We start from the raw sequence: 17426 nt of genomic DNA, 5'->3' as shown, positions 1-17426 counted from the left end.
ACCTTTAAAGCCCTATACGGCCTAGGACCCTCGTACCTACGGGACCGCCTCTCCTGGTATGCCCCACAGAGAAACCTACGGTCTGCAAATAATAACATCCTCAAGGTCCCAGGCCTCAGAGAGGTTAGGCTGGCCTCAACTAGAGCCAGGGCCTTCTCGGCTGCGGCTCCAATCTGGTGGAATGCTCTGTCACAAGAGACTAGGGCCCTGCGGGACCTGACATCTTTCCGCAGGGCCTGCAAGACAGAGTTGTTCCGCCAGGCCTTTGGTCAGGGCGCAGCCTGACTCCCTCCTCTGGCAACCTGCACAGAATTTTGCTTAATTGGTTGCCATCAATTTGATTTAATTAATTTTTATAATGAAATATTTTTAGATTGTGTGTCTATTTGATTGATTATTTGATTGTTGTTAGCCGCCCTGAGCCCGGCTTCGGCTGGGGAGGGCGGGATATAAATAAATATTATTATTATTATTATTATTATTATTATTATTATTATTATTATTATTATCTATTTGCACTGGTATGCTTTCGAACCACTAGGTTGGCAGAAGCCCAAGAGGCTCAGTGGTTTAGACACAGCGCCACCCGTGATACTGTGTGTTCCTCAGAAAGGGGTCCTTTGGAACAGCACTCCAAGCTTTATGGCCAAAGGGGAATTGTTTCCCCACATCCTTCTTCCATTATGTAGACTCAACCATATTCCAGTTCCTTCTGTGAATGGAAAGAGCCCTTCTGTTCACAAAGGGGCAGGGCTGGGTCAAACGCAGTCATTTTTCAGTCCTACTGATTTCACTGTTGCACTCAGATCTTGCTCATGGGCTTCTCAGACGCATCTGAATGGCCATTGAATTGGACAAGGGACTAAATGTGTCTGGCCTGATCCAGAAAGCTGTTCTTATGCTGTTACATCAAATGCATGCTTCCTTTCATTGTGCTCATAGCATTTATTATCATGAAATTACTTCCAACAGTCCCCAATGTGAGATTCACAGAAAAGTTGTAGCACATAATTAGAATGCAAGCACTCTCTTTATTTTGAACTCTCAAGGCCATATCTTGAACTGGTGAGCAACATTGTTATCTTAAAATGTCACTGAAATCCATTTGTTATTGGCCAAGTTGAGCTATTTGCTGTTTCCTAACTCATCAACATGGGTGCATTTAAACTATTTCTATTTACAATAGAAAATGGATTTTCGCTATTATCCATTTATCTATATCTATTTTTTAGGGAAATGGGGAAGGGGAGAAGGAAGGAATGAAATGCTAACAAATGTGTTCCAACAGATTTTTTGAATCAACATACCTGGATTGTTTGGCTCTGGTAGACTTTAATTACATGAAAATTAAAACTGTAAATTCCTTTTCTTGGTGCTACAAAGACAGACTCCAGCGTAAAGAAATTCCCCACATTTACTAGGATCTACAAATTAAAGAGAGAGGAAATAAGAATTAATGGAAGCATTCTGTGTTCTTGGGGGGAAATATAATTAATTTGCAACAGACACAAAATTTCTCACCATGCCTACACATCTAAAGCCAAGGTGTTAATTTTTAACCCCAATATTTATTTATACTAATTTATTGTACATAAAATTAAGATTTCCAGACATAAGAAATATTTTCCCCAGCAAGATTAAACTGGCCTAGACATCCTTTCTTTAAGGTTACAATTCTGTGCATGCTTAGTTCATACCCTCCAACATTTCTCCGAGGAAAATAGGGACATGCCATTCCATAATGATAATTTTACTATAGATACCCCACACATCTTACTGGGTTGCCTCAGCCACTCTGGGCAGCTTCCAACATATATAAAAATATTAAACATTTTTAAAAAATTCCCTATACAGGATTGCCTTCAGACATCTCAGGGGGTCAGATAACTCCATGCCCTGCATTTCTCCAATGAAAATAGGGACATCCTAAGGAAAGGTGGGACATTCTGGGATCAAATCTGAAAGCGGGATGGCATCTCTAAATCAGGGGCATCCCTAGAAAACAGGGACTCCTAGAAGGCCTGTTAGGTAAAGAACCCCTGACCATTAGGTCCAGTCGTGGCTGACTCTGGAGTTGCGGTGCTCATCTCGCTTTATTGGCCAAGGGAGCAGGCGTACAGCTTCTGGGTCATAAGGCCAGCATGACTAAGCTGCTTATGGCGAACCAGAGCAGCACACGGAAACGGCGTTTACCTTCCCGCCGGAGTGGTACCTATTTATCTACTTGCATTTTGATGTGCTTTCGAACTGCTAGGTTGGCAGGAGCTGGGACCGAGCAACAGGAGCTCACCCTGTCGAGGGGAATCGAAACGCTGACCTTCTGATCGGCAAGTCCTAGGCTCTGTGGTTTAACCCACAGCGCCACCCGCATCCCTTGGAAGGCCTGTTAGTTCAGGTCAAATGGGCCTGCTTTTGAGTTTGCCAGGATAAGGTCCATAATGCACAGGCTGTATCCTGAAAACTGAACAGCTCCTTAGTTCCACTAAAGCTCTTGCTGAGTTTTAAGTACTGCAGAGTTTTAAGCCACCTCAGCTGGACACGTTCCACCTCTGGAACGTGTCCAGAGGAGGGCAACCAAAATGGTCAAAGGCCTGGAAACGATGCCTTATGAGGAACGGCTAAGGGAGCTGGGCATGTTTAGCCTGGAGAAGAGGAGGTTAAGGGGTGATATGATAGCCATGTTCAAATATATAAAAGGATGTCACATAGAGGAGGGAGAAAGGTTGTTTTCTGCTGCTCCAGAGAAGCGGACACGGAGCAATGGATCCAAACTACAAGAAAGAAGATTCCACCTAAACATTAGGAAGAACTTCCTGACAGTAAGAGCTGTTCGACAGTGGAATTTGCTGCCAAGGAGTGTGGTGGAGTCTCCTACTTTGGAGGTCTTTAAGCAGAGGCTTGACAACCATATGTCAGGAGTGCTCTGATGGTGTTTCCTGCTTGGCAGGGGGTTGGACTCGATGGCCCTTGTGGTTTCTTCCAACTCTATGATTCTATGATTCTATGATTCTATGATCATAGTGAGGGGAGAGGCTCATATTTTTAAAATCTGTTTTGCAGCACAATTCTTGTGATGTAAGCCCCACCACAGTAGCCAGGTAGGCACAAGCAGAGCACACAGAATGCCGACAGCTGCATCAGCAGCACAAAGGCATGATGTTACACCAGCATTACAGTGATGCAGCACAATGCTTCTGACACTGCAGGACGATCTGCGCATGCAAATATTTACAAGTTAGGGCATACTCCTCAAACCAATTATGTCCTGATGCTAGATGTCGATGGTCCATACCCAGAGTAAAGAAGTGAGCTCCTTGCACATCGGGTTCACTAGGGACATAACTTTAAATACAGCATGGGAGATTTTCAAAACTATGGCAAACTTGTAAAAGAATGATCTAACAAGACAATCCAAGCCCCAGCTAGTAGGCCATGGCAGGACATGGCAAAGCAGCAAAGTGACTGCTATATCCACAACTCTGGGTGTATATAGGTCAGAAAGCCCTGGGGGCACGTCAAGGAATCTCCTTTCACCATCAGGCTTTTGCTTTCTTTCTTTCTTTTATGTCTATTTATGGATATATATATTTTTGAGTACAAGTCTCACAGGTAAGTAACAGTGCTGCTACAAAAAATTAGGCACATCTAATAGCCGTAACGTTATGCTCAAAAGATGCTGCCCACATTCTCTGCTGTTGTGCCCAACCTGTTCTATTTGGTATATGTCACCACACACTAGTTGCCAGTAGCACCACCACCCAAAAAATCAGCGCTGAATAGGTGTGGGGGAAACTGTTTCCCTTATGGCAATCTGATCCATTGACTACCCTGGAGCTACCTTTGAAGGTGACCTAGTAACTACAACTAATCCAGAATGTGGCAGCTAGACTGGTGACTGGGAGTGGCCACCAAGACCACATACCACCAGTCCTGAAAGACCTACATTGGCTCCTAGTACGTTTCCGAGCACAATTCAAAGTGATGGTGCTGACCTTTAAAGCCCTAAACGGTCTCGGCCCAGTATACCTGAAGAAGCATCTCCACCCCCATCGTTCAGCCTGGACACTGAGGTCCAGCTCCAAGGGCCTTCTGGTGGTTCCCTCCCTGCGAGGAGTGAGGTTACAGGGAACCAGACAGAAGGCCTTCTCGGTAGTAGCGCCCACCCTGTGGAACACCCTCGCACCAGATGTCAAGGAAATAAACAACTACCTGATTTTAGAAAACATCTGAAGGTAGCCCTGTTTAGGGAAGTTTTTAATGTTTGATGTTTTATTGTGTTTTTAATATTCTGTTGTGAGCCGCCCAGAGTGGCTGGGAAACCCAGCCAGATGGGCAGGGTATAGATAATTGTTATTATTATATTATTATATATATATGGAGAGATGAGTGGGAGCCAATAAGGATCCAAAGAGGTGGATAGGGTTAGGATCTGGGCTTTTATGCCTCCCTACTATCTCAATCCCACATTGGTTGGTTGGTTTGCAGGAACATCCCCACAATAGCCCTTGCATGCCCCTCACCACAATACCACCCCCAACCCCACCCCCAACACCTTTCCAGATTGTTAAAGCAGTGTGATTATTGGGAAGGAAAACCTTCCAATGTCCAGTGGAGTACAGAGCCAATTTGGATGATCTCCAGTGTGGTAGAAGTACTAGATGTGCAGGGGGTATGGGTGTGCATGTGCACACACTGCTATGTATGTTCATAATGTGCCATCCATCACATGTCTACCAGGCATTACACACATCTGTCTGCTTCACACAGTCTTTCCATGCCCTTATTGAAATCTGCACATGCATTCCTTTCCTGTATTGCAACACAGAGTGTTCGCATATATCAAATGATGCACTTGTGACATCATATATATGCCTGGTGTGAGCTGCATGCATAAGTCCAAGCCACACTCTGTGTAATAGTACACTTGAGCCATGGGAGCACTTATTTTCATAGAATAGCCCCAATTAGCTGGCTTCCCATAAACAAAGGGATTCAGGGATTTATTTGAAGTGCTTCAACTTAGAAGAGCTTGAATGGAAAGGGCAGTTGTGCTTCCAAAGGGATAATAATAATAATAATAATAATAATAATAATAATAATAATAATAATATTGCATGGAACTGAATGGGAAAGCCCATTTCTGCAGGAACTTCACAGGTATATCAGAGCAAGCAACAGGTTTTGGAGCATAGGGAACAATGATCATTAAGGAGACTGCAGGTATAGTCAACTACAGAAAGATAAGATCCCCTTATGTCTCTTGCAGACATAAATCCTGGCCTTTCTTTAGGTAGCTTTGGGAATGGCTGGGTTGTGTTACAAATGGGTCCAATCCACAGAAAGTCAGGCATGTGTGAGCCCTATTGATTTTAATGGAATTTATTTCTCAGTCCTAAACACAGCCTTTAAAAATTAGCCTCATTGATCTCAAGGAAGTGTACTTCCCAATAAGTGGCTTTGGGCTGCAGTTTATAACTGGAAAAGCAAACCTATTGATCAAAATGGGGCATGTGTGAACAAATATATTGTTCAAGATTCTAACCTTTAAATCCTTGCATAACTTTGAGATCACTTGTTCTAGTACATATCTCCCCCTGCCCTTATATCATCAAATGAAGCCCTCGTTTTACCCAGCTTTAAACTACAAAGGAGCACAACTGGACCATTTAAGGTGTTCTTCCTATGGAGGTTAGGATGCCCCCTCCCTCTCAAAACATTTCAACCACCACTAAAGAAAACTATTTGTTTTCTTAGGCATAAGCTGGGCTTGGAAGAGGTTGTGGGAGGTGCTTTGTTGGTTGCTTTGCAGCATTCTGTTTCATTTTTATTGTGGATTTTGTTGTGTTTTATTATTATGCACATACCATAGTTGATTTTAGCGCTTCTTGGTTTGCAATTAAGAAAAGGGAGGGAGGGGGGGAGAAATCTTGATCTGAATTGCAGTACAAAACCTCCCCAGTGTATATGCAAGGCTTCCACGGCTGACTATGGAGGTGACAGGCAAAGATCTATAAACACTCAGGGTCCTTTTCCTTTCTGTAGGCATCGATCAAAGCATCCTTCTTAGGAAAGTTACTTTGCTGAATCATGGGTCAATGTGTTCAGGATTGTGGAACTAAACTGGAGAAATCACTGACTGGCCCTAGGGTCTTCAGTCTGGCTCCAGGAAAAGGATCTGAGGGCAAATTCTTTCATAATATTAGTGCTCAAATTACGAGAGAAGAGGTGGGCATGTTAATGAAACCCACAAGCTTCACTCTTATCTTGTCTCAGTTTTAACCATATTATGGTCCCCAGACCCTGGGGGTGGCAGCTCAGATGATAAGGCCATTAAGCGCCTCTAGCCCCCTATAATTCTAGCACACCTAGCCTGTTGGACAGGGTGAAATGCTCCGGCGCTTCCAAAACTCATCCCTGCATTCAGATATTCTTTCAGATTTAAAAATAAAATAAAAACTATTAATATTTGGCACCCAGCACATGATGGGGTTGTTTCCCCAAGACAACATTCCCCCCAGACAACAGTGGCCGTTCAAAAAGAAACTGTTCCATGCAGAAAAGTCATCCTGTTTTGTCATCATCATCATCATATATTATTTATACCCCGCCCATCTGGCTGGGTTTCCTCAGCCACTCTGGGCGGCTTCCAACCAAATATTAAAAACAATACAGCATCAAACATTAAAAACTTCCCTAAACAGGGCCGCCTTCAGTTGACTTTTAAAAGTAAAATGGTTGCTTATTGCCTTGACATCTGCTGGGAGGGCGTTCCACAGGGCAGGTGCCACTACCAAGAAGGCAGTGGCGTAGCGTGGGGGGTGCAGGGGGGCCCGGCCGCACCAGGCACAACATCTGGGGGTTAGGGTTAGGGGGCACAAATCCACGGGTTAGGGGGCACAAATCCACGGGTTAGGGGGCACAAATTACTTGCCTTGCCCCGGGTGCTGACAACCCACGCTATGCCACTGCAAGAAGGCCCTCTGCCTGGTTCCCTGTAACCTCACTTCTTGCAGCGAGGGAACCACCAGAAGGTTCTTGGTGCTGGACCTCAGTGTCCGGGCTGGATGATGGGGGTGGAGAAGTTCCTTCAGATATACAGGACCGAGGCCCTTTAGGGCTTTAAGGTCAGCACCAACACTTTGAATTGTGCTCAGAAACGTACTGGGAGCCAATGAAGATCTTTCAGGACAGGTGTTATACGGTCTCGGCAGCCACTCCCAGTCACCAGTCTGCCTCATTCTGGATTAATTGCAGTTTCTGAGTCACCTTCAAAGGTAGCCCTACATAGAGAGTATTGCAGTAGTCCAAGCGGGAGATAACTAGCACATGAACCACTCTGGCAAGACAGTCTGTGGGCAGATAAGGTCTCAGCCTGCATACCAGATGGAGCTGGTAGACAGCTGCCCTGGACACAGAATTAACCTGTGCCTCCATGGACAGCTGTGAATCCAAAATCTGTTAAGACTGTCTGCAGATCTGCAGTTGAGGACAACTGAGTTCAAAGTGGATCTGGGAGCATTATAATAAACATGTGCTGTAAAATCAACACAAGCTTATCAACCTGAGTGGTCTCAGGAGACCTGTTTGCATCAGATCCCAAAATGTTTCAGTAATAGTGTACATTATTGTACTTGTAACAGGGGTGGGGAACATGTGGTCCTCCTGATGTTGCTAAACAGTTCTCATCAATGGCCATGCTGGCTGGAACTGAGGAGGAGCAGGCAGTCCAACCATATCTAGAGGGCCACAGGTTCCCCATTCCCCGCTCCAATGAAATTATACTGACATGGAACCTGACATGCCCACCCCTTGAGTACTTAATTCCTGAACTTAGGATAGGCCCATCTCTATCTGCCTCCTTCATTGATCTCTAATAAAAGCATATTTTCTGAAAATAGCAACAACAGCAACAACAACCCTGGATTTTGCTCTAGGGTATCTCCCACCACCTACTAGGAATCTTTCTTGATGTAATGTTGGTCTCAATTTAAAATTAAAGAAGTGATGAAAATTGACTCAATTCTTGTTTTTTTAATTAGATCAAACATACTTGGGAGGCAGGCTACTTATTATCCACAGAGGAAGTGACCATGATTCAGTGGTAAAACTGCTTGGAATGATTTCATTGAATTTCAAAGTAATGTCACCTTTTTCTTCAAGACCCTCCTTAAAATCCACCTTCCCATGAAGACTAGAGCTTAACTCAGGGATGGCGCTCATGTGTGCAGTTCTCCAGACTCTGAATCCCATCATTCCAAGTGAGCAGGGCTAAAGGATGGGGATGATGGGAGCTGTAGGCCCTGTCTGGAGAGCCCCCAGTCCCTCAGCCCTGTCTTAACTCCTTACTGCTCAGCCTCTGCTCAAACGATGGCTAGGTACATATAAGAACCTAATAAGAGCCTCCTGGATCAGGCCAAGGACTCATCAAGTCCAGCAGCCTATTCTCACAGTGGCCAACCAGAGCCACAACAACATTCTGCCCAACTGCAGTTTCTAGCTACTGGTATTCAGGCGCATTGCTGCCTCTAAATGTAGAGGCAGAACATGGGCATTAGGCTCAGTAGCCATTGGTGGGCTATAAGAGTCTAATCCTCTTTTAAAGCCACTCAAGTTGATGGCCACCACTGCTTCTCGTGGGAGCAAACTATGAGCTGGCTAGAGAAGTACTTTCTTTTACCTTCCTTATTCATTTGATTGCATTTATACCCCATCTTTTTCTCCATGGAGTACAATGTAGTAGTAGCAGCAGCAATTTTTATTATTAATTATTATTATTATTATTATTATTATTATTATTATTATTATTATTATTATTATTATTATTATTGTCTTATACCCCACCCATCTGACTGGGTTGCCCCAGCCACTCTGGGTGGTTTCCAGCATAATAGTGGTTTTCCCTTTCCGCATTTAATCCTCAACAACAACCCTGTGAGGTGAATAGTCTGGGAGACAGTGGCTGGCCCAATGTCTGTGTGGAGACTTGAACCCTGGTCTCACAGGTCCTAGTCTGACTCTCTAACCACTACACTATACTGGCTCTCTAGTTGTATTTGCTCACTTTCATCACTTGTTAGCCATACTTCTCTTCCCTCCCTGCTGCTCCCCCCCCCACTCGTCAACTGAGGCAGCAATCTTATGCCCACCTGTCTGGAAGAAAACCGCATTGAACTCAATGGCACTACTTCTAAGTACACATGAATCGGATCACATTGTCAGCGTAATATAGCAATATAGTGAGAAGGTAAGAAACTGAGCAGTGATTCATGCATTCCTTGGTTGGAATCTTACCTCTGCCAAAAGCTCATCCAATGGCCAGGGGCACACTTTTCTACTCAGCCTCCCACCTGCAATATGGGGGTGATTGTGCTGATCTACCTACCCTACAGGGTTGTTGTATGGATTATCAGGACTGACCCAAGGCATTTTGCAGCCTGAGGCAATGAAGAAAATGGTGCCCTCCACTCCAAGTTAAGATGCATAATACCACTAACTCAAATATAATTAGCTATAAAAGAACATGATCATAGAATCATAGAATCATAGAACCACAGAGTTGGAAGAGACCACAAGGGCCATCGAGTCCAACCCCCTGCCAAGCAGGAAACACCATCAGAGCACTCCTTTATTTAAATCAGTAGATGGCGTAAACATAATCCACTGTATTATGCTGCCTGCCTCCTCTTTCCATAAATTTATGGATAAGATATTCCAAAACTGAAAGAACTGAGGTGGGGCCAGAGATAAAATATTTGCTATGAGGTATAGTATGTTTCTGCATCACACCCCTTTTGCTGCATGCCCAGCACATGCTCCTTGAGGTGGCCACCTCATTTTACCTAATGGTAGGAATGGCCCTGAAGACTGCAACCAATGTGAATTATTACAGTTATTCCTCTTCTTATATTGTAAGCTCCTTGGAGAAGTTCCAATATGTGTATGTTACCCTGTGAAGTTCTCGTTATACACTGGTGACATCATAATATATTGATAATACTCTTGAGAAGATGAAAAGGAAGAGGTAGAAGAGGAGGAGGGGGAAATGGTAGCAACGTACGTTTTAAACCTAAGGTCTGAGGCCCAATCTACAGCATCTTTTGGGGAAGGGACTTAGGAACATTAGGAAGCTGACATATACAGAGTCAGACCAATGGTCCATCTCAGCACTGTCTACTCTGAACTGTCTACATGGCATATTTAGGAGGAGATGGGAAATTCATGTTACACATTTTATATACTTGTACTTTTGTAATATTTTTGGGAAATGCAAGAATTAATTTTATATTTTTAGAAGTATTGTTCTGACTAGCAGTGACTCTCCAGGGCTTCAGACAGGGGACACTTCCAGAGCTACCTGGAGATGCTAGAGATTGAACCCGTGACCTGTATGCAAAGAGGATGCTCTGCCACTGAGCCATGGCCTTTGTGCCATGAGAGCTGCTGGCAGTCTGGGCAGACCATACTGAGCTAGATGGCCTGTTGACATGAAACAGTCAAAGGCAGCTTCATCACATTTCTGACTCTGCAGAAGTCCAGGGAAAATATTTACGGGAGTTGCACCTTGGTCATTCTTGGGAGACAGCTCACGTACCCCTTTACGTGCATGGCTGTCAGCCAAACACTATACTGGTGAAAGTGATCTGTCATTCCCTCCCACCACCCCAATACACCTCAGTCCTAAGTACATTTGCATGAGTTCAAGGGAAAGTCAGTTTTAGTTAGCTTTGCCACTGCTAGCTGAAATCGGTTGGAATTTCTTCCAAACATAAATGCGCTTTCAGATCTGTTAGTGTGGGGATGGATTCCAGTTGTCGTGGCAATTGAGGAAAAACAATGTCTTCACATATATCACACAACATATGTTGGCTCCTTGCTCAGTCTTGATTGGAATGAGTGTGAAGGCATGAGAGGTGAGTGGGTAGTTTCTCACAAGAAAGCAGGAAGCAAAGAACATAGTAGGAAGAGGAGAAATTAATTGCATGGCACTTTTAGGTTCTGCACAAGTGATGGGTGGGCACGAACGCTTTTAAAATTCAAGGCTCATAACCTGTACCTAAGGGGGAGAAAAGCCCTGCATCTTGCCTTGCACTCCCTTTCAAAAGATACAGGCAGCTGTCTGATGCCCTGGCCATTTCCATGTCTCTTACATATCCACCTGTCTCCTGGCATCTTGAAAAGGTTAATGGCAGTGTGACTTGAGCAAGGTACAATATTCCCAGAACTCTTTGTAGTCATGGGAGAGAGTGAAGATCCATCATTCTCTCTGAAGAATATGCTGTGAAAGACTAAAGAGTAACTTCCTGGGGCTTAATTAACCCACTGCGCTAATATTTGCAAAGATAGGCTATTCCACCTGCTATCATACATAATCAGAAGGGGGTGATAGAGGAAATAGCTGAGGGTAGAGTATTAAACAATTCCCAAGAAGGCAGAGACATTTCAAACTGGAGCTGACACAACATAATTACAATGCCTTCCATCACCATTTCTTTCTTTCTTTTAAAAATACATATGGATCTGATCCAGCCCAAACTGCACTCTTGTATATCATATAGATTTTAATGGGAGAAACTGACACACATGCTAAACTCTTGCATTAAAACAAATGGACTTTAAAAAAGGTAGTAGCATTATCTCTTAGATAGCTGAAAATATAAAGTGTGTTGTTGTTGTTGTTTTAAAAAATCTTTTTTGTTAAAGGATTCATTCTTATTTATAAATGACTTAACATTGACAATGCAAGACCTTACTTTGGAGTGGGGATGAATAACTCTTTGTTTTGTCTAACCATTGATCATATGCCTGGACAAAGGGTATGTTTGGTGTTTGTCTCTGAGAGGTAGGTCAGGGGAAAGTGAAACAGGGTGTCTTTCCAATATTGCAACATTCTGCAGTGATACAATAAAGGTGCAGTGGATCTTTCAAAGGACTGCCTCCATATTCCTGTTACCTGACTCTGTTTGATTGCTATATACATGCCAATGTGATTGCACCAGAATAAATAGATCTTGGGTTACGAGGGGTGCCTAAATTCCACTTACGGATTTTGACACTTTATAAAGTGATAAAAGGTTTGGACTGCTGTGAAAAGGTGGCTGGAAAGCAAACAGGAATATCCCACAGAGTTAGATAGGATATTTGGACATATTCAACTGCATACAATGCCCTTCCTTAGAATCTTAAAAATCCCCACACTTTCCCTTCAGGTATCAAATCATCTGAGCTGGAAGGCTATAATCCTATGCACACTTAACATGCCCACAGCGGGGCTTACTTCTGGGTGAATATTCTCAGGACTGGGCTACAAGAGTGCAGAAACAATAAGGTCTCTGCATTGGTGACTACCATCACCAGTGACTGCAAATAATCTAAAACTGGATGCATTCCTGAGCAGTCTGGTCTTCCTTCATTAATCTCAGATACACAGACCTTGTTTAAACATCATACCTTTTTTTCATAAGGATGCAAACTTTTAGGTAGTAGGTGACTGTCATTTCTGAATACTGAACTCTGGAAACTTATGTAACCCTGCATGAGTTATAAGAGAGTGGAATGGTAGGAATCTAAATCAATAAGTAGTAAAACAAACTGCTGTATTCTCAGAGCAAAGCAGTCTGCGTCTTCCTGGTTACAGCCTTATGATTAATTCAATCCAAAGACTTACAATGTGCAAATGCACTCTTGCTTGGTAAAGTGGAATGGCCATCAAACTTCACTGCAAAGGCAAGGAAGTGTCGGTTGGAAGGAAATGAGCCTATTGACCGAGAGTTTCCAATGCCACTTGGTAAGTTTCAGCCCACTGCTTGTAAAGGAGCATTAAAGAGTTCACAGATCGACTCCCACCTGTTGATCCCCACCTCCTCCCCTGAACTGATCTCGTCTCAGCTTCATGACCGGTTGCCTCGCCACTCCACTTCTAATCGAATCCCTTTTCCAAATGCTAACACTTCTCTCTATATATTTTAAAAATTGCTCCTCCCTTGATCAAAACTACTCATCCTTTGACCGATTCTTCTCTCGCTCTTTTTCTTAACCTCCTGGCAGGGGGAAATGATGAGAATGTCCTGCCTTTTAAGAAAGAATTTGCATTGATTCACTTCCTATATTACCTGATCGAAGTAGATTATCCTGGTTTTGTTGCTCATCTCGGAAGGTTCGTGGTTGGTACTCCTGACTGCCGAGAAAGCAACCTTGGAATTAGCAGCCCGTACGGAGATCCCCAGAGGAGAAGAAGACGATCCCTTAGAATCGGTAGCCGGGTTGGAATCGCACACGACCAAGCATTTCCCTTCCAGGACGATGGGCTCCGTGTCGTTTTGCGCCCAGACGGGGAAAGTGGGAAGCGCCAACGCCAGGAGGACGGTAGGCACCACGGACAGCGCCCTGCTTGAAGCGCCCATGTTCAGCACCAAGAGAGGCGAACAGCGAAGCCTTGCTCGGAGCGCCCCAGCGACGCCTCTCGTTCCTCCTCTCTCCACGCTTACACACCAAGCTAGCGGTAGCAGCCCTACCAGCAGTTGGGGGGGAAAGGGGGAGAAGAAAGCACACCCGCTACCCGGCGCACCAGCAGCGAAATCTTCCTCTTTTTCACTCTTCCAGCAATTCCAGCAAAAAAAAAAAAAAGTCAGTCTTCCCTCTTCCTTTTTTTTTTTTTTGGTCCTTTAAAGAGCTCTTGGAAATAACCTCCCGGACAAAATCAGCACTCCCCAAAAACCCTGTTCTTCCCGGTCCAACCCCCCCTCCACTATCCACAAGGAGCAGAGAGGGGGGGAAGCCCTAAGGTGAATTATTGATGAAAGAGAGGAAAAGAGAAAGAGAGAGAGAGAGAGATCAGGAAGAAATAAAAACATTTGACGTAGCCATGATTCGTTGCATGGCGAGCCTGTCTCCTTTTCTTGTCCTGCAGGAATCTGAGCAGACGTGCCCAGCTCCTGACGGCAGGAGCTTGCCCTCTACGCTAGCTCAGGCACTGCCGGCTGAGCTCATTTGCCAGGATGCTTTGCAAAAAGCGGAGTTCCCTCGCTCTTTACCACAATTCCCTCCCCAGCGTCATGGCACACAGAAGCACGCCCAGCCCTCTCTCTTCCCCTCTCCCTCTCCTCCGCACACCCCGCTGCATTTTAAGCTTTGTGCGTCTACCAGCCTTTCCCCAGGATCGCCCTCCTAGGCTGTCGTCCCAGACAGAACTCCCACCCCCACCCCAAACAAAACAAATAGAATATTTTGGAGAGTGCAGAACAGGACGATTTAACCCCCAATGAAACGTTGGCTACGTGCCTTAGGTATATATATATTTTTGTGGCAAGCATTTAAAATATTGTCCCAATGATCAGGGAGGTCTTTATAGGACTACAACAGCCAGGCAGGCAAATTAACCCTTTCAGGACTGCAGAATAGCTTGCACTCAATGAGACACAAACTGTGGTGCTCTGCAATACGTAACATGCGTAAGAGAAGCACGCACACCGTCTATCTCATTTAAAAATAGATGAGGAACATTACACTTAAAAATCTTCAGCTTCTTGGCAAAACATCCCCAAAATGCCCTGTGTCGTACAAAAGTAATACGGAGTTCCAGTGTTCTCCCACTTTTGGAACAGGCTTGGCGAGGTTATACTCTTAGTGCACTGCCTAGTGGCTCTTGTTTGGAAATGAAATCAGGTGATGCAGGAATTTATTTCCTTAATGTGTGCTGTGTAAGAGAACGGTAAGAGCTACTGACGAAATCTGACAATGGCAATCTTTGTGCTTACAGTTGCATTACAAGGCTGGCTCTTTTAGTTTAGTTTCCCCCCCCCCTTCCCATATCTGAACAATTATTCAGTCTTTCTGTATCACATCCTTCCAGCCACTGACATAAATAAGGTTAACATCTGTTTAAGTCTTTGAAAGAGGCAACAGGGAGTGTTAATTTATTATTAACATGTTTATGGCCTACCTCTCATTCAAAGATTCCCAAGGTGGTTAAATACTTATGTAAAAATAATAACACACTAAGATCCACAGTGAAATTGAAAACAGTGCAATGCAATGGTTAGAGTATTGGACTAAGGTGGCAGAGATGAGGGTAGTAGACTCCACTCAGCCATAAACTCACAGAATCATCTTGGGCTATCTCTCAGCCTCAAGGGACTGTTGTGAAGATAAAAACGGAGGTGAGAGGAGAACCTTGTACAACACTTTGAGCAACTTAGGGGAAAAGCAGGATACAAATGCAGCAGGCAGGTAGATAAAACAAACAAAACACAGAATGACAGAATTCATAGATCCAATATCTTTACATGTCTGCTAAGCAACCATCAGCAAACACATTTGGTGAATGAATAAGGGAAGGAATTCCAAAGATGAGGTGCCAAATCTGAAAAGACCCAACTCTTCATTGCTACCTATTGTGCCTCCGAAAATGAGGGTACTCTGAGCAAAACTTCCAAAGAGGAACTTAGTAGTTAGCCAGATTCAAATTGGAGAACATAACCTTACAAGTGCACTAGGCAGAGGCTGTCTAGGCCTGGGTGTAGAGGACAGGTCTTTGGAATTGTGCTAGGAAACAGATGTTCAGCACTTCCCCTAAATGCTAGGGTTTCACTTCTCCTAAATGATCATGCTCACAGTCTTGAGGTGCTTATTGATCCACAACTACCATTAAAGGCTCAAGTGACCTATGCAGGCCTGAAGCACCTTTTATCAGCTTAGGCTAATATGCTAGCTGTGACCACAATTACCCATAATTCAGTAACAACTTATTTAGACTATTGTAATATAGTAAAGGTAAAGGGACCCCTGACCATTAGGTCCAGTCGTGATCCGACTCTGGGGTTCTCATCTTGCTTTATTGGCCTAGGGAACTGGCGTACAGCTTCCAGGTCATGTGGCCAGCATGACTAAGCCACTTCTGGCGAACCAGAGCAGTGCACGGAAATGCCGTTTACCTTCCCGCCAGAGCGGTACCTATTTAACTACTTGCACTTGACGTGCTTTCAAACTGCTAGGTTGACAGGAGCAGGGACCGAGCAACAGGAGCTCACCCTGTCACGGGGATTCGAATCGCCGACCTTCTGATCAGCAAGTCCTAGGCTCTGTGGTTTAACCCACAGCGCCACCCGCGTCCCTTATTTTAATATACATGGCCTTTAAAAATGATTCAGAAACTGTAGCTGTGGAATAGAGTGTTTTGTCAGCTGCACTGGCCCCAAGCCTGTTTCCAGGTTCGATTTAAAGTGCTAGTTAGTTTTAACTGCTAAAGTCCCAAATGAATTGGGATTTGGCTACCTGAAAGAATGCCTTCTCCCATATTTGCTTAACATCTTCTTTAGGCATCCCGCTCTAAGGTTTATTGCTGAATGAAATGAGGTGGGTAACCACCAAGGAGAGGACTTTTTAATAGTGGTACTCTGGTTATGGACTAAGCTTCCTAGAGAGGTTCACCTGGTATCAGGTGAAGCCTTTTTGTTTCACAGACTACATGAAATAATTCATGTAGTCTGGTTCTCTAGGTTTTCAATTCTATATTTTAACTTTTGGGTTCTTGTGGGTTTTATTTTCTTGCTGCATTTTTGGCTTAATGTTGTATTTTATATTTGAATTGTTTTCACACTCACTTATTGTAAGCTGTCCAGAGAACTTTTTGTTATCAGACACTATATGTTTGTTTGTGTGTGTGTGTGTGTGTGTGTGTGTGTGTGTGTGTGTGTTTATAGATGATAGATAGATGATAAATAGATAGATAGATGATAGATAGATGGATAGATGATAGATAGATAGAAATGATAGATGATGATGATAGATAGATAGATAGATAGATAGATGATAGATAGATAGATAGATAGATAGATAGATAGATAGATAGATAGATAGATAGATGATAGATAGATAGATAGATAGATAGATAGATAGATAGATAGATAGATGATAGATGATAGATAGATAGATATAGATAGATCATAGAATCATAGAATCATAGAGTTGGAAGAGACCACAAGGGCCATCGAGTCCAACCCCCTGCCAAGCAGGAAACACCATCAGAACACTCCTGACATATGGTTGTCAAGCCTCTGCTTAAAGACCTCCAAAGTAGGAAACTCCACCACACTCCTTGGCAGCAAATTCCACTGTCGAACAGCTCTTACTGTCAGGAAGTTCTTCCTAATGTTTAGGTGGAATCTTCTTTCTTGTAGTTTGGATCCATTGCTCCGTGTCCGCTTCTCTGGAGCAGCAGAAAACAACCTTTCTCCCTCCTCTATGTGACATCCTTTTATATATTTGAACATGGCTATCATATCACCCCTTAACCTCCTCTTCTCCAGGCTAAACATGCCCAGCTCCCTTAGCCGTTCCTCATAAGGCATCGTTTCCAGGCCTTTGACCATTTTGGTTGCCCTCCTCTGGACACGTTCCAGTTTGTCAGTGTCCTTCTTGAACTGTGGTGC

The 17426-nt window shown here is 43.9% G+C and overlaps 1 protein-coding gene across 1 annotated transcript in view; it reads right to left on the bottom strand.

Moving 5' to 3' along the window:
* The window catches only part of CBLN4 (cerebellin 4 precursor), a 29444-nt gene extending 15346 nt beyond the window's left edge, over positions 1 to 14098 (bottom strand). Inside the window, exons 1-2 of the mRNA XM_081196758.1 lie at positions 13110 to 14098; positions 1308 to 1424 (exon numbers count right to left, since the gene is read on the bottom strand). Coding sequence (XP_081052884.1) covers positions 1308 to 1424; positions 13110 to 13400 — 408 coding nt within the window. The 5' untranslated portion in view covers positions 13401 to 14098. The remainder of the gene's footprint in view (positions 1 to 1307; positions 1425 to 13109) is intronic.
* Between the last annotated feature and the right edge of the window lie 3328 nt (positions 14099 to 17426).

This window comes from Podarcis bocagei (genome assembly GCF_964188305.1).
Source record: "Podarcis bocagei genome assembly, chromosome: 5".
NCBI lineage: Eukaryota > Metazoa > Chordata > Lepidosauria > Squamata > Lacertidae > Podarcis > Podarcis bocagei.
The sequence above is the reverse complement of the archived record's forward strand: the minus strand, read 5'-3'. Positions and strand labels throughout refer to the sequence as shown.